The following is a 12,034-nucleotide window of genomic DNA, read 5'->3' on the forward strand; positions in this document are numbered from 1 at the left end:
CCCATGTTTCCCTAAGTGCCAACGATTTCTTTCTTTTTTTTTGTTAATATATTTTTATTGCTTTCAGAGAGGAAGGGAGAGAGGAGAGAGATAGAAACACCAATGATGAGAGAGAATCATCCATCAGCTGCCTCCTTTACACCTCCTACTGGGGATCGAGCCCACAACCTGGGCATGTGCCCTTGACTGGAATCCAACCCTGGACCCTTCAGTCCACAGTCTGATGCTCTAACCCAGTGATGGCGAACCTATGACATGCGTGTCAGAGGTGACACGCGAACTCATTTTTTTGGTTGATTTTTCTTTGTTAAATGGCATTTAAATATATAAAATAAATATCAAAAATATAAGTCTTTGTTTTACTATGGTTGCAAATATCAAAAGATTTCTGTATGTGACACGGCACCAGAGTTAAGTTAGGGTTCTTCAAAATGCTGACACTCCGAGCTCAAAAGGTTCGCCATCACTGCTCTAACCATTAGGCAAACCAACTAGGGCAAGTTCCAACGATTTCTGGGGCAAGTGATGAAAGCAGGAGGAGTGCGTATGTGACAAGGAAAACGCAGGCTCTTCCTGGGGAGCTGCCTACATCAGCTCATGAGATCTTTATGCTTTGCCAGGTCAGGAGGGGTGGGCAGGTAGCCACCCTTAGCACCCCCACCCCCCCATCCACTTTACCAGGTTGGCACAGCCATCCCCCAGCTGTTTGACTGGCCTAGAAGCAATGACTGACAGAGGCCGGGGTACAGCCTGGCCCCCTTGCCTCCCAGCAGGTCAACCTCCCTGTGGGTCAGGCTGTGGCTGAGCCTCCCCAGAAAAGCCTTCTGAGTTCGACAGAATGTAACACACACTCACCCCAGAAGAGGAGCAGGCTGAAGGTCCACATCGTGCTGCGCCTGCCATTCAAAGAGGAGGACCTCTGCATCCTCGGGCTTCCCAACAAAACAGAGGATGTCGGGGGCAGGGGAGGAGGGGGCGGAGCAGGAGTTGCTCAATGACTGCCAGTGCCCCATGGACCGTTTTTTTTGCTGAGTTGCTGCCACTCCTGCAGACAGTGTGCAAACTCTCAAATTCTCCTTTCTCCATGGAGAAGTTGGTCTGGCTAGTGGGCCGCTATGTTTGTTCTCTCTCTCTCTCTCTCTCTCTCTCTCTCTCTCTCTCTCTCTCTCTCACCTTCCCCCCTGATCTTTTTTTCTTCCCAACCAACATCTGTCTCCCGTTTCTTATCACCTTGTTTTATTGCAGCCGATACTAAACGAGCTTCGGCCACCTGCCCCCAAAGAAGCAAGCCCCAAGCTCCAGGGCCCCTGCGCTCCGTTGTCACGTACCAGGCCCTGCGGTAGACACATGGCTAACAAAATTTAACAACATCGTCGCGTCAACATCGCAAAGTAGGAATTTCAACTCCACCTATTTTACCAAAAAAAAAAAAAAAAATGGAAAAGGAAGGCTTTGGAGAGGAGATGTGCCAGGTCCAAGACTGCCTGAGGACCTGAGATTCGAATCCAGGGCCCTCTGCCAAGTTTAGAGATTTGACTATTTCACCTTCCTCAGCTCTCCACTGTATCTGATCACATCACTGCCATCGCCACGGTGCACAGCAGCACGCTTGCCCCTTCCCGGCTCCAACTCAGCACACACAATCTCATTCCTGTGGAGGTCTGGGACTGCCTTCGTAAGGGTCCCCCAGCAGCAGATGCCGAAGCAAGGATTCTAGTGAAAGTAGTTTCTCAGGAAACTCGGGGGGTGGGGGAGGTCGTGAGGCTGGGCAGGGATCCAACCCACAAAAGGTGTTAACAAGCCACATACATGTGACAACCTGGGCTTAACCTCATTGGGCGCCTCTTGAAGGCAGCATAGAACCCACTCTGCAGCGTTATCCCAACTGAGGGCGAGGGAGCTGGGGTATTTATCCACCAGCTACTGTCAGTCATACATTGAACCTCGCATCAGCCCAGGACACCCCAGGCCTGGTCTCCAGGGAGACCGAACAGGTTCTAGAGACAGAGGCCAGTCTCGCATGCACTGAGGGTGTGGGGAGGCACCAAGAGCATCTGCCAGGAGCTAAAAATGAGGTGCAGAAACCGCCCCAAATTCCCTGGAAGAAAATGTGCTGCCAGTTCTTGCCTTCTCCCTTTTGCTCTCTGCAAAGCAAAACACCCATCTTGGAGTTATGGCCACTAGAGCAGATGCATAGTGGTCCCGTTTGTGCATCCAGGGGCCCTGCCCCCAGAAGCTGCAGTTAAGAGCCAGTGTGAAAACTTGGCAAATTGCACCAAGAAGGAGGCTAAACAGAGCTGCCAGGTGTCTAAGAGAGGCTCTGGAGGATAAGCGCAGACTCTGGAACCAGACGGCACATCCCCAGGGGTGGGGTTCAAATCCCATCTCTACCATTTGCTCGTCATGTGGGGTCCTGGGAAAGTTCTCAGTCTCTCTGTGTCTCAATATTCCCATCTGTGAAATGGGCCTGATGATAGTAAAATCTACTTCACGGGGCTGACATGAGCATCCAAGGACTGGGTGTGTGTGACACACAGGAAAGGCTCCACGTGTTGGCTATTATGGTGACAGACCTGGGATCGAATCCTGACTCTGCAAGATATTCCCAAAGTGACCTTGGGTGGTGGCTTACCTCTCTGGGCCTCGGTTTCTTCATCTGGAGAATGGGCATAGCATAGGCTCTGTTTCCGAGGGTCATTGTAGGGGGAACACAGTACATGAGGTAATACTGCCATCTGGGAGGGGCTGCTGGGGCTTGTATTGTCATCTATAATCCTGCTCAGCGCATCCAGGAGTGTGGGGCAGGAGGCAGGCAGACCAGCTCGGTCATTTTGACACATGTCCACAAATGCTTCGGTCCTCCTCCCTTCAAGAGGGGGAGCCTAAACTCTCTTTCCTCGAGTGTGCACTGGACTTAAGACTTGCCTCTAATGAACAGGGTAAGGAGGATGTGACATCGTATATCATCTGAGATTATGGCATCAGACACAACTGAGGTCATAAGAGTCCTTGTGGCTCCCCCCTTGCTCTCCCTTTTCAGGGTCACTCGCGGAGTGGAGGGAAGGAGAGCCGGTCACTGTTGGAAAGGCACATAGCGCTACGGGGAGCCCACGTGTGGGGACCAAGGACTCCAGACAGCAGCTGACGGTCACCTCATGAGAGACCCCGATCCACAAGCATCCAGCAAAGCCACCGCCACCTGCCTGACCCTCAGAAACTACAGGAGAAGAAACAATATGTCCTGTAAAGGTGTGGAGCTTTTAGAATAACTGTTACACAGCAAGACGTAACCAACACACCACAAGCAATTGTCCGCATCGGTAACATGAGGGCAATAATGATCTCACAGGGTTTGAGGCTTAATGCGATAAAGGTCATAAAACCCTTCCCGGTACAAATTAAATGCTCAGTACTAGAAGTTATGATTGTCGTTACTAGTATCCACTGTGCTAAATGACTGTGCTAAATGAGCCACCAGCGTAGAGGCTTGAAACAGCACAAATTCATGATGTTATGAGCTCAGAGCCCCAAATGGGTCTTTTGGGGCTGGAGTCAAGATGTCAGGGGGCGGCATTCCTTTTGGAGGCTCGAGGGGAGAATCCATTCCGTGTCTTTTCCAGCTTTTAGAGGCGCCCACATTCCTGGGCTCAAGGCTCCCTCCGTCATCTTCCAAGTCAGCACTGTATCACCTTCCAGCCAAGTAAACCCTCTCTCTCATTAGCTAGATGATAGCTACCTTGATTAATCTTTCTCATTCTCTCTGTCTCTCTCTCATTAGATAGATAAGATGCCTCAATTAATCGTTCTCATTCTCTTTCTGTCATTCTTTCTCTCTCCCTCAACTTCCCTCTTAAGAAGACCCGTGTCATCACATTAGGCTCACAGGGAGAGTCCGGAATGATGTCCCCATCTCAAGCCCCTTAACTTCACCTCCTCTGCAAAGTCCCTTTCGCCTGGCAGGTCACATATTCACAGGCTCTGGGATTTGGATGTGGAGGGGTTTTCCCCACCACAGATGGGGGCTGGGGTCCTGGTGCGTGAGGACACAGGTGCCAGTTACCCTTCAAACCCAGAGGCGGTGACCAAGGCTGTACAATCTGGGCAGCTGAGATCCTGCAGGGACGAGGGGAGGAGAAGGGGAAGCACGGGCCGGAGGAAACGCACAGCTGCTTGCAGAAGCCTAACCCCCTGTGACTTTCCCGGCAAAGGGGAAATCTAGGGGCGCTCCAGATTGAAGAAGTCAGCCTGGAGGAGCCCCAGAGACATCGTGTATCCGCACACTGAACCTGGGGGAGTTCCAGGGCAGCCCTTCCCAACCCGACCATGTCCCTCCTATGTTCTAAGTCCTCCCATGGCTCCCTATTACCTGGGGATGAAGTGCAGGCTCATGAATACATCAAGACCCTGCCAGGTCTTACACTGGTCTCCTCCTCTGGTCTCATTGCTCCCCACCCCCTGCCAGAGACCCCAGTCATCCTAGACTAACTGTAGCCCCTCGGTGGGCGCTGTTGATGCCCTGTCCAGCCACCTGTTACAGCTGGAGCACCCATCCCCACAGCTGGAGTGTTCCCTGCTCACAGCTCACAGCTTTCCCTTCTCCAGAGAAAGGCCCTCCAGTCCAATGACTGCATGAGCCCTCAGACCTGACCACAGCCAATAGCAGATGGTCACAAAGGGGCAAGAGGTCAGCCCTCACCCCAAGGGGAGATCAACTCTATGGTGTTATTCAGGCTGCAGGGCTGCTGGTGATGTGAGGCTGAGCTCTGGCCTCTATCCTACTCTGCTTCCCTCACTCCTTTCTGCTAAGCATCCTCCCTCAATTAACCCTGTGTGCAAGAATCCTTATGGCAGGAGGGGGTGTGGCCTAAGAACCCCTCCCAGTCATCAAACACTTAGCTGTTTCTGGACCCCCAGTCTGACATGGGTATGCACCTTAAATCCTGTGCATCTCTCCCACATAAATACCACCTCCACCAGGAAGCCTTCCTTGACCCCCACTCCAGGTTAGGGACCTCTTCTGCGCTCCTCCCACACCAACACTCAGGATGATCTATACTTGTTGGAATGTGTTTCCTCCCAAAGACTGGGAACATCCTGGGGACAGGGGAGGAATCATGTTGGCTGTTGTATCCTAGAAAATGGAAAAACAAGTGAGGAAGAAGAAAGAAAGAGAAACTGATGAATCTCCTGCATCCAAGAAAGAAGACCAAGGATTTGAGGGGGCGGAGAAGAGCAGCAGCTGGGCCCCGGCCGGGGAGAAGGGCGGAGGTCCTGGGAGGGCGGCGGTCACTGAGGGGGGTCAGGGCGGCTTCCTCCTCCTGGGGTCATGGTTCCCCCAGGGGGGCTCGGTAGGACTAGCCCCGGGTTCCAGGACACCCCAGGAGGCCTCACAGCGCGCAGCAAGGTCACCCTCGCGGCTATGACTTATTGCAGCGGAAAGATACAAAGCAAGTCCATGTAGGGGAGCAGGGCGAAGGCGCCTGGGCTGAAGTTCAGAGGAAACCAGCCGCCAGTCCCAGCGGTTGCGCGGGGCCAGGGGTGAGGGAGGGACGACCACAAAGGGGTCCAGGAGACTTAGGGGGCGTGTTGCACTCTGAAAAGAAGCGGCCCAGAACCACTCGACGACGTTGGTAAGGCTGGCTCCGAATAGAGTGCCCACCACTCTGTCCACTGAACTGCGCGCTGAGGGACCCGGTGGTTTCCTGCGCTACAGAGGGAGCGAGTTACACGCATCCTGAGTTTCTCCATGGAAGTGTGACTTCTTAGGTTTGATCAGAGAGCTGGTCTTTTTTTAAAAAGCTAAGAAACCCATCTAAATGTACACTTCCTTAAAAATAAAAGGAAATAACAAGACCGGTGCCGTTTCCCAGTGGCACCCTGGCCAATAAGAAATGTTTCTTGAAACCCTTCCTCTTCAATGGGCAGCGCCTGGCGAGCTCTGTGTCTGTGCAGCCGCGCGTCGTGTGCAATGATTTGCCTGCTTGGCGATGGTCGGCGGGCCCCTGCGTGCGCAGGCAGCGCGGCACACGCTCCCCCTCGGCGCATTTCTGCAGAAACTCGGCGCCCCGAATGCCCAGTGCCTTTCCTTGTCGCTGCATCTGGCCAGGGGCAGCAGGAGCAGCTGGAGGAACTGTGGGCCTGGCCCTCAGACAGAGACCCAGAAGAGGATGTGCAAGTGCAGAAGCTTCGAGAGGAAACGATCTCATCAGATTTGCTCTGCAAACACAGCGCCCTGCAACAGGCACCAGAATTTGAGGGAAGTGGGTCTCGAAGAATCTAGAGAAGAAAGAAAATGGGCTTTCAGGCCTAAGCCTCCGAGGAAGAGGAAGGTTCTGGAAGGAGACGGCCTCAGGATACAGTCCGAATAAGGGACAATATGCTGTTCTGTGAGCTTGGAGGACTGGCTTAGAGGACTAGTTGCATTGGATTTGTTCGCTGGGGCTGCCATACCACATACCACCGTCTCGGTGGCTTAAACAACAGACATGTATTGTCTCACCGCTCTGGAGGCTGGGGGTCCAAGATCCAGGTGTCAGCAGGGTTGTTTTCTCCCGAGGCCTCTCTCCTTGGCATATAGAGGCCATCTACTCCTCTGCCCTCACATGGTCGTCTCTCTGTGAGTGCCCACGTCCTGATCTCCTCTTCTTAAAGGGATATGGGTCATATTGGATTAGGGCCCTCCAAATGACCTCATTATCTTGAAGACCCCTTTAACAGTCCAGTCTCCAAATACAGTTACATTCTGAGGTCCTGGCGGGGAGAGCTTCAACTATGCATTCGGGGGGACACATTCAGCCCATTATGTTCACATTCCAGCTCCAACCACTTCACCTGTGACCTTGGGATGTGAGGCCTCTATGAGCCCGTTTTCTGGTTTACTGAAAACGACATGTTTACTTTGCATAAATACCGTGAGGACTACGTGAAGTGACCCACGAAAGTGCTTAGCAGAGGGACAAGGGCACAGGAACGGCTCATCAGCTACAATCCCAATTCCAATATACTACATACGAATACATACGAACACACCCATCTATTGTCAGGGCATCACAACGGGGCTCTCTCTCAATTAGGTTACAGCCACCAACTCTGGAAGAGCATAACCATAAAAGTCAGTAAGAAAGCGTTATTATTGTCGTCCAAGCAGAGCTTGAAAAGGAGGCGGCTGAAAACCAGCCTTGTGATCCCTTAGCTCAAGAGGCAGCAACGTTTTCTGTAAAGGACAGGGGCAAATGTTTTTGACTCTGCAGGACATCGGGTCTTTGTGGCAATTCTGTGGGTACAGTGTGAAAGCAGCCATAGAGGAAGGAACCGTATGAATGGGAGTGGCTGTGTGCCAATAAAACTTGCTCTGTGGACACCGAAATACGAATTTCATATACTTTTTACGTGTCAGGAAATATTATTCTCCTTTTGATTTCCTTCCACCATTTAAAAATGTAAAAACCAGCCCTAGCCGGTTTGGCTCAGTGGATAGAGTGTCGGCCTGCGGACTCAAGAGTCCCAGGTTTGATTCCGGTCAAGGGCATGTACCTTGGTTGCGGGCACATCCCCAGTAGGGAGCGTGCAGGAGGCAGCTGATGGATATTTCTCTCTTATCGATGTTTCTAACACTCTATCCCTCACCTTTCCTCTCTGTAAAAATTCAATAAAATATATTTTTTTAAAAATGTAAAAACCATTCATAGAAGCACTATTCCCAATAGCTAAAAAGTAGAAAGAGCCCAAATATCCATCAACGGATGAATGGATAAACAGAACGTGGCACGTGCACACGGTGGAGTATGACTCAGCCATGAAAAGGGGTGAAGCACAGACGCTCTCTACAACCTGGATGAACCTTGAAAACATGATGCTCCATGAGGAAGCCAGACACACAGGCCATGTATTGTATGAGTCAACATATAAAATATCCAGAATAGGTAAATCTATATTGATAGAAAGCTGGTTTTAGTGGTTTTCAGGGGCGGGGGGTGGGGAGAGACTGTTAATGAGGTTTCCTTTGGGGTGATGGGAATATCCTGGAACTAGAAGATAGAGGTGGTGGTTGCACAACATGGTGAATGTACTAAATGCCACTGAGTTGTGTGCTTTACAATGGTTGAGCCAGTAAGTCCTGTTCCCCGTGTATCTAAGACTCACAGATGCCCCCTTGTGTACCTACAACAAGCTCAGTCACACTCCCATTCTTCGCCTAAGCGATTAGCTGAACTGCTGTCCCCACTCACCAATGGCAACAAAATGCCTGTTAACCACACTCTGGTTAAGCTTCTCTCCTCCCCTGGCCCCCAACTTGGCCCCCTCTCCCTTGCCAGCAGACAACCATCCTTAATCTGCCTCCGATCTAGACCCAGAAATGTGCTGAGAGAGACCATGTGAAGAGCACATTTAGAGGAATGGCAGCTGTGGTGTGGACCCGACCCCTCAGTGAGCAGAGACTGTGGCTGCTCACGGGCTGTCCCCTCTGCTCGGAAGTCCGCAGCGGCCGTTCACTTCCCAGCCCCTGTGCATCCATCCGTGTGGCCATGTGGCTGAGAGCCAGCCAACGGGGCAAAAAGCAGAAGTGGCCGGCTCATGCCCAATACCACCCAGGAAGCATACTGCCCGTCTTCCAAACCTCCCCTTTCCCTCTGCACAGAGGACATCTGGGAAGGTCTAGAGCAGTGGTTCTCAACCTTCCTAATGCCGCGACCCTTTAATACAGTTCCTCATGTTGTGGTGACCCCCAATTTCATTGTTACAAATTGAATATAATTAAAGCATAGTAATTAATCACAAAACACAATTATATATATGTTTTCCGATGGTCTTAGGCAACCCATGTGAAAGGGTCGTTCGACCCCCAAAGGGGTCGCGACCCACAGGTTGAGAACCACTAGTCTAGAGGGTGACAGGGAGAAAGCTACCCGGGAGAGCCATCCAACCAGGAGCACGCATGTTGCACGACTGAGTGCATGAGAAATAAGCGTCTGTCGTTTAAACTTTTGGGAAGCTTGATTGTTACAGCAGCCAGCACTACCCATCCCAACTAAAACACCCAGAGTGTTTGCAGAAAGAGGCCTTTCTAAAGTAGGGCATGTAAAGACCGAGGCAGGACCAGAGAGAGGGTCACACAATCACTTGGAAAAGACCAGGAGGTGGAGAGAAAAGCAAGCAGGAGAATGATGGCAGCCCAGGGACCGGGACATGGGAGTGACAGGTGCCCAGAAGGCAACTTCAGAAAGACCACAGCCTGCAACGAGCTGGACCTGCAAGAACGGGCGGAGGGAACAACAGCCTTTCCTAGGTTCTGAGCGCAAGAGGATGAAAAAGGCGGCTCCATCTTTGGGTGCCACTGTTGTCAAGGTTACAGACAACGGAGAAAGTTAAATCTTTCCAATTCTATTACTTTTTATCTTTCCTGCAGAGAAAGGGCCACAAAGGAGGGAGACCCGAGGTGAATTAAAGCTTTTGAGAATGAGACACATGGTCGGAAAGAATTTGCAAACATCAGTGCCGCTTGCTTTGTTTTAAACATGGGGTGGGGGCTGGGGGGAAGAGACAGAGAACGGACTGGCACCCTTAAGTATAAAGATTCTGCTCCCAGTTTTCAAAGATCATCCCTGGAAACCATACATCAGACACCTGCTACTAATTCCAAGTCAACCACTTTCACTCTTTTTTTTTTTTTTTTTTGACTCAGTTTTATTTATTTATTTTTTTTTAATTAAATCTTTATTGTTCAGATTATTACATTTGTTCCTCTTTTTTTTCCCCCCATAACTCCCCTCCTCCCAGTTCCCGCCCCACCCTCCGCCCTCACTCCCCACCCACTGTCCTCATCCATAGGTGCACGATTTTTGTCCAGTCTCTTCCCACATCTCCCACACCCCTTTCCCCCCCAAGAATAGTCAGTCCATTCCCTTTCTATGTCCCTGATTCTATTATAATCAACAGTTCATTCTGTTCATCAGATTATTAATTCACTTGATTCTTAGATTCACTTGTTGATAGATGCATATTTGTTGTTCATAATGTGTATCTTTACCTTTTTCTTCCTCTTCCTCTTCTTAAAGGATACCTTTCAGCATTTCATATAATCCTGGTTTGGTGGTGATGAACTCCTTTAGCTTTTCCTTATCTGTGAAGCTCTTTATCTGACCTTCAATTCTGAATGATAGCTTTGCTGGATAAAGTAATCTTGGTTGTAGGTTCTTGGTATTCATCACTTTGAATATTTCTTGCCACTCCCTTCTGGCCTGCAAAGTTTCTGTTGAGAAATCAGCTGACAGTCGTATGGGTATTCCCTTGTAGGTAACTGAGTTTCTTTCTCTTGCTGTTTTTAAGATTCTCTCTTTATCTTTTGCTCTTGGCATTTTAATGATGATGTGTCTTGGTGTGGTCCTCTTTGGATTCCTTTTGTTTGGGGTTCTCCGCGCTTCTTGGACCTGTAAGTCCATTTCTTTCACCAGGTGGGGGAAGTTTTCTGTCATTATTTCTTCAAATAGGTTTTCAATATCTTGCTCTCTCTCATCTTCTGGCACCCCTATAATTCTGATGTTGGTACGCTTGAAGCTGTCCCAGAGGCTCCTTACACTATCCTCGCATTTTTGGATTCTTTTTTCATTTTGCTTTTCCGGTTGGATGTTTTTTGCTTCCTCGCATTTCAAATCATTGACTTGATTCTTGCGCTCCTCTGGTCTGCTGTCGGGCGTCTGTATAATATTCGTTATTTCAGTCCGTGTATGCTTAATTTCTCGTTGGTTCCCCAATATAAGATCGAGGGTCTTATTAGTTTTCGTGTAGATCTCATTAAGTTTATCGACAGCTTCTAAACAGTTCTTGAGAGACCTTAAAAGTGTGGTTCTGAACTCTATTTCTTCCATTGACAATTTTGTCCTGTTTCTTTGTCTCCGCATTTTGTTATGCTTCCTTGGTGTACCCCCTAGTGGTCTTTGTTCGAAGTCTTATAGTTAAATCTTGATTGTTGTAGCTAATTCCAGGGAGGGTTTGACCTCCAGGCCAAGTGGCTATGAGAATCAGCTGTGTCAGCAGTGAGAGAACTTCTGTCCTCTAGGGAGGTGCTAATCTAGCCTTTGCCTGAGGCTATCCGGCAAATGCCTCTGTGCAGGGCTTGGGCGGGGCGGGTCGCACAGGATCAACAGGGTGGGCCGGAGAGAGCAGTTATGGCGGCTCTCAGTCCTGTCCCCAGGGGCTCTGCCTCTCTGAGTCCCAGCACCCGCCGCAAAGCTGGGAGAGAAAGCTGCACTCGCTCTGACCGAAGCCAGACAGTCCCGCCTCTCCCGTTTGAGTCTGGGTCCCCAAAGACTCGCCCGGACCTGGAGCTCAGAGTCTGCGACTCCCTCCCGATTGAAAACAACAACCGCGCCCTCCGCCGCCAGCCCGCTCCGCGCACTCCGCACCTCAGAATTCGACTCCACCACTGCGCCTCCTCTGAGCGTCCGTGTGCGTTTCTCTTTCCTCCTAGTTGTAGGACTTCCACTCAGCCAGCGTTCCTGTGGCTCTGGGTGATGTCCGTTCCGTGCTTTAGTTTCACCTTTGAAGTAGTTGTTCAAAGCAGCAAACTCCGGCGTTAACCCATGCCGCCATCTTGGTTCTCCTCCTGACTCAGTTTTTGCACTTTCACTCTTGACTCCGAATCTTCTCACAAAAGCCTCTGATCCCCGAAAAGGTGCTAAACATCACTAATCGTTAGGGAAATGCATGTCAAAGCCACCGTGAGACGTCACTGCATACCGATTGGGTCAGCAGTTATTAAAACAACAGCTAGAAAATGGCAAGTATTGGTGAGGATGTGGAGAAATTGGAACCCCTGTGCATTGCTGATGGGGTTGTAAAATGGTGCAGCCACTGTAGAAAACAGTATGGTATTTCCTCAGGAAATTAAATAGAGAGTTATCATATGATCGCGAAACCCCATTTCTGGGTACATACCCAAAGGAATGGAAAACAGGAACTCAAACAGAAATCTGCACACCAGTGTTCAGAGCCGCATTACTCACAACGGCCAAAGGGTGGAAACAACCCAAGTCAA

General features: G+C 50.2%; 1 protein-coding gene across 2 annotated transcripts in view; it reads right to left on the minus strand.

Moving 5' to 3' along the window:
• Positions 1-932, minus strand: part of ADGRE1 (adhesion G protein-coupled receptor E1) — a 50,272-nt gene extending 49,340 nt beyond the window's left edge. For both annotated transcript variants that reach the window (XM_059696903.1, XM_059696902.1), the window contains exon 1: positions 856-932. In XM_059696903.1, coding sequence (XP_059552886.1) covers positions 856-925 — 70 coding nt within the window. In that variant the 5' untranslated portion in view covers positions 926-932. The remainder of the gene's footprint in view (positions 1-855) is intronic.
• Between the last annotated feature and the right edge of the window lie 11,102 nt (positions 933-12,034).

The sequence above is a fragment of the Myotis daubentonii genome, chromosome 5 (genome assembly GCF_963259705.1).
Source record: "Myotis daubentonii chromosome 5, mMyoDau2.1, whole genome shotgun sequence".
NCBI classification, from domain to species: Eukaryota; Metazoa; Chordata; class Mammalia; order Chiroptera; family Vespertilionidae; genus Myotis; species Myotis daubentonii.